The following is a 22,410-nucleotide window of genomic DNA, read 5'->3' on the forward strand; positions in this document are numbered from 1 at the left end:
CCAGTTCAGTGCAGACGTATGGTAGTTAATATTATTTAAAATCATATTATTTAAACCAGGGGTGCTCACACTTTTTCAGCATGCGAGCTACTTTTAAAATGACCGAGTCAAAATGATCTACCCACTACAAAAATGCAAAACATCTATTTATTTTCAAATGTATTGAGGATTATTTGTACGTACAATGTATGTTGATGTACCTTACATAACCAAATGAGCCAATATTGCAAAACACACATAATTAACTATTAACATTTTTTGTAATTACCTGAGTTTACTTTGATGACTTGCACTGAATTGAACCAGCCAGGGATGCATAGTCCGGACAGTAGCTGCTGATAGCCAGCCTCAAGCACACTTCCAAATGTTTATCAGTCATGGATAATATCCGTATCATAATATCCGTATAATATTCCATATCCATATGGAAGTGATATGTTTTTGCCTTTTTACTTGGTCCAGCTCCTTCACTCATTTTAGTGACCATAAACTTTAGCGAGGGCTTAAAATCTGACGCAATTCGCTGACTAGCTTAGCACTTTGCATCGTTGTTCACGCATGAGCGGTGACCTAAAGGTCAAAATTCAGTTGTCATCTGACTGGTTGTCCTGTATGTCAATCAAGTAACGGGGATGGATGATAGGCTGACATCGTAAGTTCTGCTGCACTTAGAGACGTTGTTTGATTTGATTGGTCGCCCGAAGGGCAACATTCAGTTGTCATCTGAATGGCTGCCCTGTATATCAATCAAGTGACGGCATTGATGCTGGGATGATATTTTTTTAATGTCACGCCGCGATCGACCAGTACCACCTCCGCGATCGACCGGTAGATCGCGATCGACTTAATGAGCACCCCTGATTTAAACCATAGTTTCCTTATTTACACTTGACTGTCAATGAGGGTTTCATTTATATAAAAAAACATCATGAAAGACTTTGGGGTTTTGCTTCGATATTGCTCACAAGCCTAAAATGTGCTTTATTGCGTCTGTGTTATTGTTGCATAAACCATATCCTGTGATATATGATGTGTAAGTATGGGAAAAACAATAAAGTGCATTTAAGGCTGTGACTGTGGTGAAAGCACATAAAACTGCGATGAAGATGAACGACGGTGACAGGATATTGCGTGATTCGTGAAGCAAAGGAGATGAAGCACCCAAAAAAAAAGAAAAAAAAACAGCAGTTGATGCAGCTTAAAAGTGACAATCATATAATGTCATTTTTTTTCCAGCCACAGAGCCAATTAATTCTCTTTTTGGCTTTGACGAACAAAACGTGCCTGGAATAGATTAGAGCAAATAACCTCACTGACTCATTTGTGACCATAGCGCTCGCTAAGTTGGTGTTTACTTACTCCGCAGGGCATTGCCTCTGATATTGTACGATATCTGGCCTTCTTCTCCTACTTCACCATCCAACTGGTCCAGCTTGTTCTGTGCTGCTTTGCTGACCTACCTCCAGAGGGAAAACATATCTTGGAAAAGGTAGGAAGGGAATAATGCATCCCACTCGTGCCAAAAGCACACAGGAGTGTTCATACCTGTGGGTCTTTCTGGTGGTTTTGAACTTTTGTTTGCAGGACACTCTTGCCGTTTGGAGGCATAAACGTGGTCTCGCCTCCTTCCTCTCTCACCTCCCTGCTTTTGCTTCCTATGAGCAAAGTGTGAACTGCGTGTTTGTCCTTGTCTTTCTGCATACCATCAACATGACCCTCGGGCTTAAAACTGGAAATACATACACACAACAGAAAAAATGGAAAAATCAGCTGGGATTTTACAAGAATAAAGTCAAAATATTAAGCAAAAAAAAAAGTCATAACTTTGCAAGAATAGCATGGTTAATATGAGGAAAAACTTTACTTTACTTTAAAAGTTAAAATATTAAAGATGATTTTAATTTTAATAACAAAGAAAACAACAAATTACATGATTTTTGGAAAATTAGGTTGCCCAAAAATTACGAGAATATAGTCAAAATATTATAGGAAAAAAAAATGTCAGAAATAGAAAATTACAAAAATAAAGTCAAAATATTAAGCCAAAAAAAAGTCATAACTTTGCAAGAATAGCATGGTTAATATAAGGAAAAACTTTACTTTAATAGCATAGAGTTAAAATATTAAAGAGAATTTTAATTTTAATAACAAACAAAACAACAAATAACATGATTTTTTGGAAAATGAGGTTGCCCAAAAATTACGAGAATAAAGTCAAAATGTTATAAGAATAAGAAAAATGTCAGAAATAGAAACAGCTGTAATGCAATTTTACAAAAATAAAGTCAAAATATTAAGCGGAAAAAAAAGTCATAACTTTGCAAGAATAGCATGGTTAGTATGAGGAAAAACTTTACTTTAAAAGTTAAAATATTAAAGATAATTTTAATTTTAATAACAAACAAAACAACAAATAACATGATTTTTGGAAAATTAGGTTGCCCAAAAATTGCGAGAATAAAGTCAAAATATTATAGGAATAAGAAAAATGTCAGAAATAGAAACAGCTGTAATGCAATTTTACAAAAATAAAGTCAAAATATTAAGCGAAAAAAAGTAATAACTTTGCAAGAATAGCACGGTTAATATGAGGAAAAACTTTACTTTAATAGCATAAAGTTAAAATATTAAAGACAATTTTAATTTTAATAACAAACAAAATAACATGATTTTTGGAAAATTAGGTTGCCCAAAAATTACGAGAATAAAGTCAAAATATTATAGGAATAAGAAAAATGTCAGAAATAGAAACAGCTGTAATGCAATTTTACAAAAATAAAGTCAAAATATTAAGCGGAAAAAAAAGTAATAACTTTGCAAGAATAGCATGGTTAATATGAGGAAAAACTTTACTTTAATAGCATAAAGTTAAAATATTAAAGAATTTTAATTTTAATAACAAACAAAACAACAAATAACATGATTTTTGGAAAATGAGGTTGCCCAAAAATTGCGAGAATAAAGTCAAAATATTATAGGAATAAGAAAAATGTCAGAAATAGAAACGGCTGTAATGCAGTTTTACAAAAATAAAGTCAAAATATTAAGCGAAAAAAAGTAATAACTTTGCAAGAATAGCACGGTTAATATGAGGATAAACTTTACTTTAATAGCATAAAGTTAAAATATTAAACACAATTTTAATTTTAATAACAAACAAAACAACAAATAACATGATTTTTGGAAAATTAGGTCGCCCAAAAATTACGAGAATAAAGTCAAAATATTATAGGAATAAGAAAAATGTCAGAAATAGAAACAACTGTAACACAATTTTACAAAAATAAAGTCAAAATATTAAAGTTGTTTTCTAATGAGGAGAAAAAAGCAGCAATTTTGAGAGAAAAAACTTGCAATATTATGAGGAAAAATGTTCATATTAGTAGCATAGAGTTGAAATATCAAAGGGGGGGTTAAGTTGTAATTTGAGAAACAAGCAAAACAAATTTAGGGTAAAACCAGCAGCAACATTCAGTAGTTTTTGGCATATTACAAAAATTAAATAATTTCAATATTATTGAGATATACTATTAGTTATTCAACTATTTTGAGTAACACTCCATAAAATGACAGTAGTAATGAGGAACGGACCTCCCTAATCCTAACCACTACTCATTAGTTCCTCATTAAAAAAACTACCGGTACTCTAAATTTAAGTGCCTCGGTCATTTGTTCCTCATTAGTTCCTCGGTATTTTCGTGTACCTTATTGTAAAGCGAGATGTGGATGTTTTGCTCATGTAGCTTAGCTTACATCACCCTCCATTCAGCGGCGGCTTTAAGATCTGGGCCAGTTCCCAGGTTCCCTAGAACCGTTGCTGCCTACAGTGAATTGGTTTTAGCATATTTAATGTACAAAATGTATTATTCTGCATCTTTCAACTGTACTGTATGCATAACTGTCCTGTATGCAGTGGTGTGGAACTGCACGGCATCGTACTTCGGGTCCTCCTGATATTTTACCCGCTAAACTGCCTTCTTCAGGGCAGAGAAAGTGAGCCCTCATCAATCACGTAGAGAATTATGATGTAATATTTCCCTGGTGATAAACTATAAAAACAGCTGGAAAAGTCCCTCGCAGATTCCTGGCCGGTGGTGCGGCGGCGCAAAAGCCACAGACTGGCGTGGCGCATACACCCACCACCGGTTGTTCCTTCGTGTGTCGTCTTCTTCCTCCACTCCGGTTATGGTTACTCACAGTAAGAGAGGAAGTGAAGGATGAAGAAGTGGAGTGTTGGTCATGAAAAGAGCAAATAGCCCGGTGAGGGGGTGGCAGGATGTCGAGAAACAACATACGTTCTGTGTGTATGTGTGTGTTTTATGTGTGTGTTTTATGTGTGTGTGTGTGTGTGTGCATATATAGGATAGTTTGCAATGACACATTTCCGCTCCGTCTGCAGCTCTCAACCTCAAAACGTCATTTTTACTCTATGCTAACACTGGCTTCTATTTACGCTGACTTGTGGGAGCTCGTGGTCTCCACGTGAACCACCTGATGTTTGCGTTTCATAAATACACTCTTATAATACACTCGTATGCTGAGTTTATCTGTCAAAAATCGTCCGATTTTGTTGTGTTCAGACGCATTCGCCAGAAAAACAAGAATAAGTCTGGATTTAATTCTGTTGCAGAATCCTTGCCCTGTGAAAGATGCTTCGTTTCTGTCTAAGAGCCTCTTCTGGTGGTTTACTGGGTAAGGTCCCTAAAAACCACCACCCTTTGAGCCCACAAATGAGTCACCCCAGCAACATTTTATACTTGTTTACATGCTTGTGTGTGTGTACTGTTGATAATTATGCTTGTGAATCATCTCCACACTCACTTTTCAGACTTGCCGTGAAAGGATATCGAACTCCGTTGGCAGCAGAGGACTTGTGGACTTTGAGAGAGGAAGACACGTCGTATAAAATCATTTCTGAGCTGCAAGACGACTGGACGGCCGAATGTGCCAAAATTCAAAAGTGAGACCTCTCAATTGCTTCGTGCTTAGCAACAATGTGTCGCAGATACAAAGACAAAAACACAGACATGTCTCGTAACGCTACCTTGAAAAAAATATCTTGGAACTTTTGTAGAACACAGACTTAGAACATTTAAGTCCATCAGTGATTTTCAAGCACTGTTCCACGGCACACTAGTGTACCGTCAAAAACCGTCAGGTGTGCCGTGAGGAATTATCCAATATCACTTTTTAGAATTAACATTTACAGTAAACCTCGGATATATCGGACTCAGATATATCGGAAATTCGCTCACAACGGACAGATAAAAAAGAACCGATTTTTCTGTAATGCATTTCCAATAAAAATTCATTGCATATATCGGATTTTTTATAACGGATTTCGCCTATTTCGGACAAAAATCTCCAGTCCCGTTCCAATGCATTTCCATTAAATTTCCCTCGCATATATCGGATGGCCGCATCGTGGCGCTCCGATTCGCCGAATCGTGACAGGCCGCTATACGACGTCATTTGCAGCGTTTGCAGCGTTGCCTGCGCGTCCAGGTACATTGGAAACATAGTCAAGGAAGTGCCTTTTTATAACGGATAAAATCCGATTTACGCATATACCGGATATAAATCCGATATATGCGTAAAACGGACATTTTCCGGTATACGCATATAACGGATTTCGCTTATATCGGACAAAACCAGTGGGAACAATTGAATCCGATATATCCGAGATTTACTGTATTAATCATCATTTGCAAATATTATGTCAATAGTATACATGGACCCAAATATTCCAATTGCATTTGGTTTATTTGCTCAAACGGAAAGAATTGAACAGGGATGGAATATTCCTTTAACCAATCCGATTGACGTATCTTGTTCCCACTCAAACGGAAAGTTGTCAGGGTGCCTTCTTTTTCGTGGAGTTTTTCTTCTTCTGTTGTTTATTGGCGGTTGGTAAGCAGCTTTCGTGTGCATTAGCGCCATCTGTGGAACAGAATCTAAATCCTTCTATACGCCATTCACAAGTGCAGTTTTATTAAAAAAGAAAATATATACAGTAAACCTCGGATATATCGGATTCAATTGTTCCCACTGGTTTTGTCCGATATAAGCGAAATCCGTTATATGCGTATACCGGAAAATGTCCGCTTTATATCCGGTATATGCGTAAATCGGATTTTATCCGTTATAAAAAAGGCACTTCCTTGACTATGTTTCCAATGTACCTGGACGCGCAGGCAACGCTGCAAACGCTGCAAATGACGTCGTATAGCGGCCTGTCACGATTCGGCGAATCGGAGCGCCACGATGCGGCCATCCGATATATGCGAGGGAAATTTAATGGAAATGCATTGGAACGGGACTGGAGATTTTGTCCGAAATAGGCGAAATCCGTTATAAAAAATCCGATATATGCAATGAATTTTTATTGGAAATGCATTACAGAAAAATCGTTTTTTTTTTTTTATCTGTCCGTTGTGAGCGAATTTCCGATATATCCGAGTCTGATATATCTGAGGTTTACTGTATCTGTATAAAACATGTCCTGAGTTTAATGATAAAATATTAGCAAGATTTGAATTTGATCTTTTCCTGTTTAAATTGATCCCGCGTATGCTCAGATATGACGTAACACGCAGATCCAGACGTTCTTCACTTTTAAAAATGGAGGCCAGCAATCGGCACTGGACTAAGCAAAGTTTGTTTTGGATTCAAACTAAATTTCAAGACTGGACAGACGAAAAAAACTGGCAATAGAAAAACTTGGGGAAGCCGGTATCACGTGATGTTGATGTTTACGTTTTACTGGGCATGCCCTATTGACTATTCAGTTTGATTTTCACGGTGCATGTAGACAAGAGATTGGAATATTCCTTTCCATGGATACCATTGTTTCCCGAAAGGTCATTCGGAAAGAGAAAAAGCGGTGATGTAAAAACATGGCTACTGTGGAGTGTCTGTGGTGTAAAGACCGGCAGAGCAATGTAATATTGGTCCGTGTGGCAACACCTACCTTGTTCCTCCCATAGACTTATTGATGCACGTGTGAGGTCGTGGTGACATTTTGTAACATTTTTTACATTTTCCAATGTAAAAAAACATGCCGTGGCTCAAAAAAGACGGAAAGGACTGGGTTAGATAACCACAATGTCGTCATGTCATCATAACAGTAATGACATTATCATATTTTCCCAGACTTCACAGGACAGAATCATATATGATATTAGGAAAAGCGGTGTCCAAAGTACAGATGTACCGTAACTCATTTCAAGCTATAACTCCACTTACCACCATTTTTATGTTTTCCATGACAGGCAGGAGAAGGCCTTGACGTCAGGTGTGGCCCTGGGGAGCAGATTACCTGACCAAGCTCAGCTCCTCAGGAAGCTTCATAAGGAGCAGAGCTCTGGCTTTTTCCTGTTCAGAACTCTGGCACGCAAATTCGGTCCGTACTTCCTTACCGGTACCATGTGTATTATATTCCATGATGCCTTCATGTTCGCCATTCCCCAGGTGCTGAGGTAAGACAAAGTGTTTAAATGTAGCTGTGTTTATACCTGCTACTGTTTAGTTAAACTATACATGTTGACAAGATTAAGGTGATTTACTTTCCGAAAAAAAAAACAGATGTAGTGTGACACACAAATGAGGCTGTTTGGTTTCAAGAACAAAAAAGAGGTTTGTGGCATATTACAGTTATGTAAGAGATTATATTTAGAAGTAGCACATGTGGAGTCTGGGATTCTGATACACACTTTCACTGCTGTTCATCCCACAAACCAAGTGACATAGAGTGCAATGTAATGTCTAAGGCAGGGGTCTCAAACTCAATTTACCTGGGGGTCACTGGAGCTAGGGTCTGGGCAAGGCTGGGCCGCGTCAGGTTTTCCCAAAAAAAACAAAAAAAACAAACGCATTTATTAAAAACAGAAAAATATACAAACTTTTTCAGTGCTTTGGTTCCAATTTTCCACAATAAAAGCTCTAACAAAACATTCCACTGTTCTCAAATATCTTAATTTTTAATAAGATAATAATAATAATAATAAAATAATATAATAAATATAATAATAATAATAAAATTTAATAATAAGCTGAAAAATAAATAAACAAATCAAGAATAAAGAAAATCAATCATTAATAAATAAATATAATAATAATTATAAAAGGGCAAATAATAAAAACTTAAGAAACCACATAGTTGGTGGGTAGACAAATTATTATTTTCAGATTAAAATGAACAAAGCATTATTAGAGCCCTGTAGACATGACAAAACACGACTATAGTCACATTTATACTTTTTTTTATTTACAACATATTGCGCAACCGCAGGGTCTTGAGACACATGCTAACTCGCAAACTAGAGAGCTAGCGACCTAAACGGTAGCCTTCAAGTTATTTCCTTTCAACTTAAATAGCCAAAAACTTACCACTTCCACACGGATAGGGAGGATAACTATTAACAGTTATTTAACCTTTAACATGAACATTAATCAAACGTAATAATTTTTTCTGGGTACATGATACCATACAGCATCCATATCAAACTTGCGCAGGCCGCACTAACATTAAACTTTCATATCAAGGCGGGGGCCTCAAAGTAGTTTCCTGCGTGCCACATTTGGCCCGCGGGCCGCAAGTTTGAGACCCCTGGTCTAAAGAATAAGGAAGCTGCCAATATCGCCAAACCTCAAGCTGGACTGAAGCTACCTGGATATAACTCAGTTTGTTATACTGCTGTCATTTCAAAGTACAGCAAAAGTGTCACAGGCAAACTAAAGTGTGACATAGTATTTTACCCCAGATGTGAAGGTCATTGTTTTATTTACTACTCACATGTGTCAATGCCAAGCAAACTCAAAAGTGTACAGCAATGCAAACATGTCAAGGCCACCTCTCACCGCACCGATTCCACTGGCCAGACTGGAATGTTGTTTTTGATGCACAAACACACAATTATTGGAAGTGTTAAATAGGGTCATGGATTTGTAAGCAAGAAGTAGCCTAACCCACAGGAACCTTTGCCCCAGTAAGGCACACAGTAAACGTGCAGACCACAATAGGACCTCTGGGGTGGTGTGAGGCCAGGCAGCGTTGCACAACCAAAACTACTTTGTGTGGCCGGCATTGGACACGGTTTTTATACACATTAAAAAAAAAATTTGATTTTTTTTTTTCTGCAGTCTCCTCCTGGGCTTCATGAGAGATGAAGATGCTCCCTTGTGGAAGGGCTACTTCTACGCCACGTTGATGTTCCTGCTGTCTTGCCTCCAGTCCCTCTTCAACCATCAGTACATGTACACTTGCTTCACAGTGGGAATGAGGGTCAAGACAGCAGTTATGGGCTTGGTTTACCGGAAGGTGAGTGACGCTAATGGCACTAATAATAATAGCAGAAGTAATAAGGGGTGTGTATAAGGTTCATATTAAATGAATAATTAAATGCTCATTAACGTATGTGTCCACATGTCGCCGTTCATATATGATTTTTGCACTACACCCGATTTGAAATACTACCGAGAAACTGATAATATCTATTTATTTGTGATGTTCTGATCAGGGTTTTATACTTCCGATACCTATACCGATTTTTTTTTCTTATGAGAGCTACAGAAAATGGCCAAGAGCTGTCATTTTTATGCATTTATTTCTAGTTTTCTCATACTGAAAACCTGAATGAAAAGCAGGTTTATCCACCTCTGCCGGGTCCCTAAGGCCGCATCCGCTGCCTTCTGAAGGAGCAGATGCAGCCGACTCCATCTTCTTCTGTGGAGGGGATCAAATATCAGTGTGATATCAGTGTGCACAACGCCCGTTTTTTATCGTTTCATCCTGAGCCCGATGCAGTCCCCGCACACAACAAATGTTTCTCCTGCACAATAACTGCTAAATGCTAAGTGCTGCATGCGCACCGGCTATTTTTATTTTTATCTGACCTCTTCTGTGGAAGGGGATCAAATATCAGTGTGATATCAGTGTGCACAACGCCCGTTTTTCATCGTTTCACCCTGAGCCCGATGCAGTCCCCGCACACAACAAATGTTCCTCCTGCACTAGAACGGCTAAATGCTAAGTGCTGCATGCCCGCAGACTATTTTTATTTTTATCTGACCTCTTCTGTGGAGGGGATCAAATATCAGTGTGATATCAGTGTGCACAACGCCCGTTTTTCATCGTTTCATCCTGAGCCCCGATGCAGTCCCCGCACACAACAAATGTTCCTCCTGCACTAGAACGGCTAAATGCTAAGTGCTACATGCGCACCGACTATTTTTATTTTTATCTGACCTCTTCTGTGGAGGGGATCAAATATCAGTGTGATATCAGTGTGCACTACGCCCGTTTTTCATTGTTTCATCCTGAGCCCGATGCAGTCCCCGCACACAACAAATGTTCCTCCTGCACTAGAACTGCTAAATGCTAAGTGCTGCATGCCCGCCAACTATTTTCATTTTTATCTGACCTCTTCTGTGGAGGGGATCAAATATCAGTGTGATATCAGTGTGCACAACGCCCATTTTTTAATCGTTTCATCCTGAGCCCGATGCAGCCCCGCACACAACAAATGTTCCTCCTGCACTAGAACGGCTAAATGCTAAGTGCTACATGCGCACCGACTATTTTTATTTTTATCTGACCTCTTCTGTGGAGGGGATCAAATATCAGTGTGCACAACACCCGTTTTTCATCGTTTCATCCTGAGCCCCATGCAGTCCCCGCACACAACAAATGTTCCTCCTGCACTATAACTGCTAAATGCTAAGTGTTGCATGCCCACAGACTATTTTTATCTATACGATGCAAACTGAAATCATAACTAAAATGTGAGAAATGCAACAAAAAGGAGAGCAGTGGAGCATATAAGCATATTGCGAAAAAAAAATTCATACACATTGACAGGTCAGCGCTAATGCTAAAAGCACTCTAGCACTGCGCTATAGGTATATACCTCCGTGCATATAGTGTCTATAGTATTTTAATGGAAATTGATACAATTTCTTATGATTTGCTCTCTGTGATTGTCACTCCAGTCTTTGGTGATAAACAGCGCTGCCAGGAGGACTTGCACCGTCGGAGAGATTGTAAATTTGGTTTCAGCGGACACCCAGAAGCTCATGGACTTTGTGGTTTACTTCAACGCGGTGTGGCTTGCGCCTATAGAAATCGCCCTTTGTCTCTTCTTCCTGTGGCAAGTATGTACTATCCCGTCATAGTTGTGTTTTCTCTCGCCACTTGGGCTATGTTATGTGCTGTCTGTTTGAATTAGCTTGACAGTTCCACCCGTATCCACACAACACAAAGGTCATCAAACGCTGCAAGCAAAAATAACACAAGTAACACATGTGGAGCACACAATAAAACGGTGCAACACAGACAATACTTACACACTAATAATATATTCATTCATTCATTCATTCATTTTCTACTGCTTTTTCCTCATGAGGGTCGCGGGGGGTGCTGGAGCCTATCCCAGCTGTCTTCGGGCGTAAGGCGGGGTACACCCTAGACTGGTCGCCAGCCAATCACAGGGCACATATAGACAAACAACCATTCACACTCACATTCATACCTATGGACAATTTGGAGTGGCCAATTAACCTAGCATGTTTTTGGAATGTGGGAGGAAACCGGAGTACCCGGAGAAAACCCACGCATGCACGGGGAGAACATGCAAACTCCACACAGAGATGCCCGAGGGTGGGATTGAACCCTGGTCTGTGCGCTAACCCCTAGACCACCGTGCCGCCCCACTAATAATATATGTACATGTAAATTAATACTATTTTGTACTATTTATAACCCTCAAGGCATGCTGGGTCCTGTTGGGGAAATGCACAATAGAAATTCATTAGTATGAAATAGTACTGTTTTGCGTGTATATTAGTGTGGAATCGTCAATTTTTGATACACATGTGTTACTTATTGCTTGAGTGAGTGAGTTTGGCATTTCTGCTGGTTGTAAACATTCATTCATTCATATTCTAACGCTTATCTTCACGGGGGGTGGTGTCGTCAAGCGAGAGGCGGCATACACCCTGGACTGGTCGCCAGCCAATCACAGGGCACATATAAGTAGACAAACAACCATTCACACTCACATTCATACCTATGGAGAATTCGGAGTCGCCAATTAACCTAGCATGTTTTTTGGAATGTGGGAGGAAACCGGAGTACCCGGAGAAAACCCACGCATGCACGGGGGGAGAACATGCAAACTCCACACAGAGATGGCCGAGGGCGGAATTGAACCCTGGTAGACTAGACCGCCGTGCCGCCCGCTATACATTTTGGCTTTTAAAACGTGTTTTGATGCATTTAGCTTGTTAACTTTAGGACAATGGTAACTGAATTAGACAGGAAGCTAATGTCAGAATTACAGCAGTTGCTTTTATTGCAAATGTTGATCCAAAATCAGAGGCGATATGTGTGTGTTTGGGGGGGGCATGCTATGATGTCAAAAAAACATGTTTTTGGAATGTGGGAAGAAAAGCTCACGCATTCCATGAGGAGAACATGCAAACTCCACACAGAGATACCCGAGGGTGAAATCGAACTCGGGTCTCCTATCTGTGTGTCCACTGCTAACCACTTGGTTGTAAACATTTCATTATACAGTAAACCTCAGATATATCGGATTCAATTGTTCCCACTGGTTTTGTCCGATATAAGCGAAATCCGTTATATGCGTATACCGGAAAATGTCCGTTTTACGCATATATCGGATTTATATCCGGTATATGCGTAAATCGGATTTTATCCGTTATAAAAAGGCACTTCCTTGACTATGTTTCCAATGTACCTGGACGCGCAGGCAATGCTGCAAACGCTGCAAATGACGTCGTATAGCGGCCTGTCACGATTCGGCGAATCGGAGCGCCACGATGCGGCCATCCGATATATGCGAGGGAAATTTAATGGAAATGCATTGGAACGGGACTGGAGATTTTGTCCGAAATAGGTGAAATCCGTTATAAAAAATCTGATATATGCAATGAATTTTTATTGGAAATGCATTACAGAAAAATTGGTTCTTTTTATCTGTCTGTTGTGAGCGAATTTCCGATATATCCGAGTCCGATATATCCGAGGTTTACTGTAAATGCAATGCATATAAAGAACACCTCTTGAAGCAAGTTGAAGTTTGAGAAATCGATGATCTAATTAATGAAAAATGCACTAATTCTTTCTTTTATTCAGCACCTTGGACCATCAGCTTTGGCAGGAATCGCCACAGTCATCCTGATTTTCCCTCTGAATGGACTGATAGCAAAGAAAAGAAGCAAACTGCAGGTAAAAAAATGGTCGGGAATAGCCCACAGTTGCATGTTGGCTACAGCTGGTTTTCAATAGATGATGAGGAGCCATGTGGGTTGTTATTGTTGTTGTTGTTGATGATTGTTTCATTGTGACTAGTCTTTTTTTTTTGGGCCCCAAATAGTGTGACAACAACAATAACTGGAAAGAGAGGGACTATGAATGCTACTTTAATCAAACCCAGTACTGAATTGGAACCACATTTGTCAACTTGGCATGAATTGTTACAATATGTGATATAAAGAACATAACATGTATTATATTTGGCGACACCGAATATGCAGATTTATGTTTATGCATGTTTATGTTTGTTTTCTTAATAGGAGATTCAAATGAAGTTCATGGACAGCCGCATCAGACTCATGAATGAGATCTTGAACGGAATAAAGATTTTGAAGTTCTACGCCTGGGAGAAGGCATTCTTGGAGCAGGTTCTGGGTCACAGAGAAAAAGAACTAAAGGCCCTGAAGAAATCCCAGATCCTTTATTCCATCTCTATTGCATCTTTCAATTCCTCGTCTTTTATGGTAAGGACGCTTGACAAATATCTTTCTTATCACCGCTCTTCTTTGAGATACATATACAACATAATGTGGCCAGAAATATTTCAGTATTGAACAAAGCAAAATTTGTTCTCAATCAGAAATCACTCCACACTCTTTATTGCTCTTTATTGGTTCTGCCATATCTTACTTATTGTGTGGAAATATGGGCTAATAACTATAAAAGCAATCTTCACTCGCTAAATGTACTCCAAAAAAGGTCAGTAAGGATAATTCATAATGCCGCCTACAGAGAACATATTAACTACTTATGTCTAAAATCACAAATACTTAAACTTGCTCATACGTATAGTTAATTATCAAACAGCTAAAATAATGCATAAGGCTAAAAACAACCAATTACCTAAAAATGTCATCCAATACTTCTCTACAAGAGAGGAGAAATATGATCTCAGAGAAGAACTAAATTGCATTATTTAAAAAAAAAAAAAACTTAAACTCTATTATGGAAAGCAGGAAGTGAACAAATGTAACAGTTACTGATTGTAAAAGTACCAGATGGATGGGGTAGGATTTAATAAGCTTTGCTTCTTCCTACTCCTTTTGGACATGTGGAACTGGGAACTGATTATGGGATGCACTCAATTGTAATCTGATGCATGTTCAAATGAAATAAAACCATTACCATTACCATTACCATTACCATTACCATTAGCATTACCATTACATATTTTAGGATTTGTTGATAATAATTATCATATGTCGTGCCATCCTCCAGATTGCTTTTGCAATGTTTGGTGTCTACGTGATGCTTGATGACAGAAACATCCTGGATGCTCAGAAGGTTTTTGTTTCGATGGCGCTGATCAACATCCTGAAGACTCCACTTAGCCAGCTTCCATTCGCAATAAGCACAACCATGCAGGTACGTCTAAACTCAGAGTAGATACTCTATGTTGCGGGTAAACAAGACACACGTGCGCATGTCTATTTTTGACAACATAGCATGCCCCCCCCACACACATTGCCTCCGATTTTGGATCAACATTTGCAATAAAAGCAACTGTTGTAGTTACTACATTAGCTTCCTGTCTAATTCAGTTACCATTAGATACTCTATGTTGCGGGTAAACAAGACGCATGTGCGCATGTCTTATTTTGACAACATAGCATGCCCCCCCCCCCACACACACACACACATATCGCCTCCGATTTTGGATCAACATTTGCAATAAAAGCAACTGTTGTAATTATTACATTAGCTTCCTGTCTAATTCAGTTACCATCGTCCTAAAGTTAACAAGCTAAAAATGCATCAAAACATATTTTAAAAGCCAAAATGTATAGCGGGCGGCACGGCGGTCTAGTGGTTAGCGCGCAGCTAGGAGACCAGGGTTCAATTCCACCCTCGGCCATCTCTGTGTGGAGTTTGCGTGGGTTTTCTCCGGGTACTCCGTTTTCCTCCCACATTCCAAAAACATGCTAGGTTAATTGGCGACTCTAAATTGTCCATAGGTATGAATGTGAGTGTGAATGGTTGTTTGTCTATACCAGGGGTCGGCAACCTTTACTATGAAAAGAGCTATTTTACCCCCTAGCCCACTAAAGAGAAATACCCTGGAGCCGCAAAACATACGTTTAAAACAACGTTGGAGGGAATTTGGGGCTATCAAAGTAGTTCAGATAACAAAAGACGAGTTAGAGTACTCTTGCTAGTAAACTAGCAGTAAACTACTGTAAACTTACCTGATGCTCTGCCGCAAACAAGTTCCCATGCAGCTGTTTTTTTTTTTATTATCTTAATTTTCCTTCATGTTTCTGCCAGAAATCAGTCAGGATGCATTCATGGTCACACACAAAATTGGATTTTTTTTTTTAAACTCACTACAAAGACGTGTATTTTCCCCACTCGGGTGTTCAAAAATATTCAAGCATTGCAAAGGGAGCCACAACAAAAAGGCTGAAGAGCCACATGCGGCTCTGGAGCCACAGGTTGCTGACCCCTGGTCTATACGTATGTGCCTTGTGATTGGCTTTTTTGATTGAAGCTTTTGTAGCCAAACAAACATCCTTTTTTGCACAGTGACATACAGTGAAGTTCTGCACCACTGCAAACGTACCCATGATAATAAAGTCATTCCTAAATGAATATACCCCTTTGACACTGTCAATCAACACATAGATGCCGCTCTTGTATTACAGCTCATGGGATTATGCAAGTGGTTGGTTACAGTGATGCGGTCGGCGTACAGTCAGAAGATAAACTACTTTCTGTGTTCCAGGCTGTGGTTTCACTAAAGCGCCTGGGAAAGTATCTGTGTTCAGAGGAACTCAAAGTGGACAATGTATTAAAGGCTCCAATGAGTTCTGGTAAGAACCACACCCATGTTTCAATGATTACACTGGATGAATAGACTATGAATAGATTATGTCATAATAAATGCGGTCATACCACAAGATTTAGTAGTTTGTGTTTTCTGGAGTTTGACATAAATGATGTGCACTGTCACTTCCTGGGCCGCCAGGATGACAGAATGACAGATAGAGACGCATAGCGTAATGGCAGGATGTTCTTATTCAGTGGTTGAGCATAAATCAGAGTTAAAATGTATGATTTATGGAGGAATTAGACACACGCGTTACAGTTTTCTGTCAACACTTGCTCAGACTGCCTGTAAAAAGTAAAAACTGTAATTCTTATGATGAAGAAAATCCACTTGACTCACTGACTCTTCTTTTCAGGGGGAATTTTGTTTAGAAAATGTGACTTGCGACTTTAAAGACTGTGATACATCTGCAGCGTTTTATTCCTCATTTAGTTTGACTCAAATGCTTTCTGTCTTGATTAGACGGGGAGGACGTGGTGATTGAAAACGGAACTTTCAGCTGGTCTGCAGAGGGTCCTCCATGTCTGAAAAAGTACGAGCTGTCAAAAAGTGGCCTTTAAAAAAATAAATTAAAAAAAAACATTTTTAGTACAATTACCACTGACTTTTCTTGACAGGATCTCTGTCCGTGTGCCGCGGGGTTCTCTTGTGGCCGTGGTCGGACACGTGGGCAGCGGAAAGTCCTCTTTATTGTCCGCCATGCTTGGAGAAACAGAGAAGAGAAGTGGCCATGTCAGCATGAAGGTAGAATGTAAACTCTGATTATCTGCGTTTGAATTAATCTAAATCCCTCTCAAGTATGAAAAAGTAGCAAACTGGTCTTAAAAAAAGAACTTTTTCAAATTATTAATGCGAGTTTTGAGAACAGCTAATGCAGCTGATAGACTATGATGGCTCAAGGACCACTAATCGATGTTTCCATAGCCAAACAAACAAACAGCATACAACTATGGTGCATTCAAGGACAACTGACAAAGTGGGAAATCTCAGCGCTTGATGAAAAAACTTCATTATTGACGAATAAAGACACAAATATATCACTCGGATATGTCTATTTGCAGGGTTCTACCGCATACGTTCCCCAGCAGGCTTGGATCCAGAATGCAACAGTCCAAGACAATATCATATTTGGCCGTGAGAAGCTGAAGACATGGTACCATCGTGTGTTGGAGGCCTGCGCTCTTCTGCCTGATCTTAACATTCTACCAGCTGGAGATGCAACTGAAATTGGAGAAAAGGTAAGGAGTTAGGATCATTTTTTTTTTATGAGCATTGCCTGAAAATTATCTCTTGCAGGGACTAAACCTCTCAGGTGGACAGAAGCAGAGGGTGAGCCTGGCCAGGGCCGTCTACAGAAAAGCTGATGTATACCTTCTGGATGACCCGCTGTCTGCCGTCGACGCACACGTCGGTCAGCACATCTTTGACAAAGTTATCGGACCCAAAGGAGTGCTTCAAGACAAGGTAGAGTAGAACTGTGCTTCCATAGAAGAAAACGTGGTTTCACGACACCTCAACCACTTACAAGAATGCGGCCTGCATTGTTGTTGTAACAAGACAGAAACGGTCACTTTGGCGACGTTTATTTTCTTCAGACAGCCACAATATTGCATTTTTTTTTTCTGACTCGTGTGGCTCTGCAGACCCGCATCTTGGTGACCCATGGGATGAGCTTCCTGCCGCAAGCTGACCTCATCCTCGTTCTAGTAAACGGCGAAATCACAGAGAGCGGATCATACCAGGAACTCCTCAGCCGCCGTGGCGCTTTTGCGGATTTCATCCACACCTTTGCGAGTGCGGAGAGGAAAGAGAGCGCCATACAAAGAGGTGAGTCGGACGTGTATTTAACTTAGTTATATTTATTTATCATATACTGTCAATGAAGCCTGAAGAAAACAATGTACAGTATAGAGTATATGGCTTGCACACTACAACTCAGACGCTGCAAAATACTGTACATGATTCGACAAAACAGTAAATGCAATGCCGACTCTTGATTCTCATTGATAATAATATACAGTATAGTAGATGCATATTGTTACATGAATACGAATTGAGCATTATTGTCATTTTTAGGACAGAATTTTCAAAGTGCAAATAACCTATAATAATTAGGGCTGTCAAATGATTTTTTAAAAAACGGATCAATCTGCCTTGTAATCGCGATTAATCGTGATTAATCGTGGTTAATCGTGGTTAATCGTGATTAATCATGTTTCCCAGCTGTTTTTCACAGTAAGATTTGAATCACAGATAAGATAAGATAAGATATGCCTTTATTCGTCCCTCAGTGGGGAAATAAAAAAAAATATATGCCAAGCCATATCTACTAGGGATGTCTGATAGTACCACTTATCAGCATAACAATGCGATATTGGTTGATATCCCTTTTTTTCTGTCCTTTAATCGTGATTAATCATCTTTCCCAGCTGTTTTTCACAGTAAGATTTGAATCGCAGCTTACTGCGTAATTGTGAGCAATGAGGTGTTGCATTCAAAGGCACCACATCATTGAGTTCACAGGTTTTGGGGCATACTTATATTCAGCAAAATTCACTTCCGCATTAATATAAGAGATAAAATAAGATATAAGATAAGATATGCCTTTATTCGTCCCTCAGTGGGGAAATTTGCAAAAAAAAAAATATGCCAAGCCATATCTACTAGGGATGTCTGATAGTACCACTTATCAGCATAACAATGCGATATTGGTTGATATCCGAGTTTTTCTGTCCTTTAATCGTGATTAATCGTGATTAATCATCTTTCCCAGCTATTTTTCATAGTAACATTTGAATCGCAGCTTACTGTGTAATTGTGAGCAATGAGGTGTTGCATTCAAAGGCACCACACCATTGAGTTCACAGGTTTCGGAGCATACTTATATTCAGCAAAATTCACTTCCGCATTAATATAAGAGATAAGATAAGATAAGATAAGCCTTTATTTGTCCCTCAGTGGGGAAATTTGCACCAAAAAAAATATGCCAAGCCATATCTACTAGGGATGTCTGATAGTACCACTTATCAGCATAACAATGCGATATTGGTTGACATCCGAGTTTTTCTGTCCATTAATCGTGATTAATCATCTTTCCCAGCTGTTTTTCATAGTAACATTTGAATCGCAGCTTACTGTGTAATTGTGAGCAATGAGGTGTTGCATTCAAAGGCACCACATTATTGAGTTCACAGGTTTCGGAGCATACTTATATTCAGCAAAATTCACTTCCGCATTAATATAAGAGATAAGATAAGATAAGATATGCCTTTATTCCTCCCTCAGTGGGGAAATTTGCACAAAAAAAATATGCCAAGCCATATCTACTAGGGATGTCTGATAGTACCACTTATCAGCATAACAATGCGATATTGGTTGATATCCCTTTTTTTCTGTCCTTTAATCGTGATTAATCATCTTTCCCAGCTGTTTTTCATAGTAACATTTGAATCGCAGCTTACTGTGTAATTGTGAGCAATGAGGTGTTGCATTCAAAGGCACCACATCATTGAGTTCACAGGTTTCGGAGCATACTTATATTCAGCAAAATTCACTTCCGCATTAATATAAGAGATAAAATAAGATATAAGATAAGATATGCCTTTATTCGTCCCTCAGTGGGGAAATTTGCGGGGAAAAAAATATGCCAAGCCATATCTACTAGGGATGTCTGATAGTACCACTTATCAGCATAACAATGCGATATTGGTTGATATCCGATTTCTTCTGTCCTTTAATCGGGATTAATCGGGATTAATCATCTTTCCCAGTTTGTGCATTGTAGGTTCATACGGTATATTGTGTCGGAATTGCACTGCTCTTGATGTGTTTAGGTCAGAATAAAGTTTTTTTTAAGTCCTAATAATAATAATACAAAATGTGCTTTCCTGCAGCTGGTTCCAGGAGGTCCAATGCTCGTCTCAGCATGGTGGACTTCATGCCATTCTCCCGAGATTTATCTCAAGAGCAGCTCATTGGGTACATTAACGCACACGGGAGGCCCAAAGAAAACGACGGGAATTACTCAAGCAATAACTCCTCTTTTGTTGTCATTTCTTACAGCGGTGACACAACTAATACAAACCTGCAGAATATGGAGCCTGTGTCTGAAACCGAGGAGGAGCAGGTTTCTGAGGATCTCGGCAAGCTAACAGTGGTTGATAAGGCCCGCACTGGAAGAGTAAGAATTAATATGATGACAAACAGGCGTGATAAACTAAATGGATGATCGTCATGTTTACTTTTTCCTCACTGCAGGTGAGGCTGGAGATGTACCAAAAGTACTTCAAGACCATCGGCCTGGCCATCATCATCCCTATTGTCTTCCTGTACGCGTTTCAACAAGGAGCCTCACTGGCCTACAACTACTGGCTCAGCATGTGGGCCGATGACCCGATCGTTAACGGTACCCAGACTGACGCAGATCTGAAACTAGCTGTCTTTGGAGCACTGGGTTTTGTTCAAGGTGAGACCAAAAGATTTGTAATATTTCATCATGTTTACTTTTCAATAATCTTTAACATACAGTAAAGTCTCGTTATATCGATATTGTCGGGAGTCGGAAAAAATATCGATATAACCAGACTGTCGATATATCCGATCCTGCGCCGAACTGCATTAAAAGTGGGCAATAATGCACTCGACATTGTTCTATGATATAGAACAATGTTAAGCAGCTCAAATCAATCTTTGCTTAAGGATTTCAATACCAAAAAAGAACACGGCGAACTGCTGCTTCCAGTCAACTTTATTTTTCACACTTCCACCACCATTATTCTCCACATTATTATTATTATTATTATTTATTATTACTTATCTTCTTTTGTGTCTGTTATTATATGGGAGCCAGGCAACGACATTTCGTTGGCAATTTCACTACTGTGTTTTTGTGCAATGACAATAAAGGGAGTCTATCTATCTATCTACCAGAGCACAGCACACACACCGATTCCCGCACTTCCTGGTTCACAGGTCATGCTCAACCCGCCCCACATAGCTGGCCAAACACATGCCTGCAACAGAAGAACCAACTGCGTTCGTGGTTTCTCTCGTGTGTATAGAATAAAAAGATATCTGAATACAACACAATTAAATACATGTATTTGTACGCTTGTGTCTTCGTTGGAATAGGTGTGTATGCTATGTCAGTTGGTTCTTCTGTTGCAGGCATGTGTTTGGCCAGCTATGTGGGGCGGGTTGAGCATGACCTGTGAACCAGGAAGTGCGGGAATCGTTGTGTGTGTGCTGCGCTCTGGTGGTGGAAGTGTGAAAAATAAAGTTGACTGGAAGCAGCCGTTCGCCGTGTTCTTTTTTGGTATTGAAATCCTTAAGCAAAGATTGATTTAAGCTGCTTTTGTATCGATATAAGCAGACCAAATTGGCTGGCGGGAGATGAAAAGGGCATCGTAGTAACCGGATTATCATAATAACCGGGTATCGTACTAACGGAACTAATTATATCATAAAAGACTAGAAATTTGCCGGGAAATTAAAATAGTATCGTAATAAGCAGTAATTCGTTATAACCGATATCGATATAACGAGACTTTACTGTACTTTGGGTCTATCCAGGCATTGCCATCTTTGGGACGACAATGGCTATCTCTATTTGCGGCATCATCGCCTCCCGTCACTTGCACATGGACCTGCTCGTCAACGTGTTGCGTTCGCCGATGTCTTTCTTCGAATGCACTCCCAGCGGAAACTTGCTCAACCGCTTTGCTAAAGAGATTGACGCCATTGACTGCATGGTACCCGAGGGTCTGAAGATGATGCTGAGTTACGTCTTTAAACTCATGGAGGTGTGCATCATCGTGATGATGGCAACACCTTTTGCTGTCGTGGTCATTCTGCCTCTCGCATTCCTCTACGCCTTCGTTCAGGTAAACCGTAATGATTTCGTACTTTATGACTTATGTGATATAAAATGTTATTGGAAATTGATTTTGAATTTCCGCTCTCATTAGAACTGTTTCATGTTTTCCCACAACAGAGCTTCTACGTTGCCACATCCTGTCAGTTGCGGAGGCTGGAAGCTGTGAGCCGCTCCCCCATCTATACCCACTTCAACGAGACGGTGCAGGGCGCCAGCGTCATCAGAGCCTTTGGTGATCAGTCCAGGTTTATTCTACAGGCCAATGGCAGAGTAGACTTCAATCAGACTGCTTACTTCCCGAGATTTGTGGCCACTCGGTGAGATATCGTCATTTATATATTTTAATTATTTGCTCGGCAGAATGAGAATTCA

General features: G+C 39.6%; 1 protein-coding gene across 1 annotated transcript in view; it reads left to right on the forward strand.

The window, feature by feature from the left end:
* abcc6a (ATP-binding cassette, sub-family C (CFTR/MRP), member 6a) overlaps positions 1-22,410 on the forward strand; it is a 47,462-nt gene that overhangs the window by 17,600 nt on the left and 7,452 nt on the right. Inside the window, exons 5-24 of the mRNA XM_058070653.1 lie at positions 1,367-1,489; positions 4,631-4,692; positions 4,829-4,960; positions 7,272-7,478; positions 9,142-9,319; positions 10,990-11,151; positions 13,157-13,249; positions 13,597-13,800; positions 14,555-14,701; positions 16,059-16,146; positions 16,626-16,695; positions 16,781-16,907; positions 17,225-17,401; positions 17,460-17,627; positions 17,807-17,990; positions 20,057-20,141; positions 20,226-20,343; positions 20,421-20,628; positions 21,735-22,045; positions 22,156-22,355. Coding sequence (XP_057926636.1) covers positions 1,367-1,489; positions 4,631-4,692; positions 4,829-4,960; positions 7,272-7,478; positions 9,142-9,319; positions 10,990-11,151; positions 13,157-13,249; positions 13,597-13,800; positions 14,555-14,701; positions 16,059-16,146; positions 16,626-16,695; positions 16,781-16,907; positions 17,225-17,401; positions 17,460-17,627; positions 17,807-17,990; positions 20,057-20,141; positions 20,226-20,343; positions 20,421-20,628; positions 21,735-22,045; positions 22,156-22,355 — 3,044 coding nt within the window. The remainder of the gene's footprint in view (positions 1-1,366; positions 1,490-4,630; positions 4,693-4,828; positions 4,961-7,271; positions 7,479-9,141; positions 9,320-10,989; positions 11,152-13,156; positions 13,250-13,596; positions 13,801-14,554; positions 14,702-16,058; positions 16,147-16,625; positions 16,696-16,780; positions 16,908-17,224; positions 17,402-17,459; positions 17,628-17,806; positions 17,991-20,056; positions 20,142-20,225; positions 20,344-20,420; positions 20,629-21,734; positions 22,046-22,155; positions 22,356-22,410) is intronic.

Source organism: Doryrhamphus excisus, chromosome 1 (assembly GCF_030265055.1).
Source record: "Doryrhamphus excisus isolate RoL2022-K1 chromosome 1, RoL_Dexc_1.0, whole genome shotgun sequence".
Classification (NCBI taxonomy): Eukaryota; Metazoa; Chordata; class Actinopteri; order Syngnathiformes; family Syngnathidae; genus Doryrhamphus; species Doryrhamphus excisus.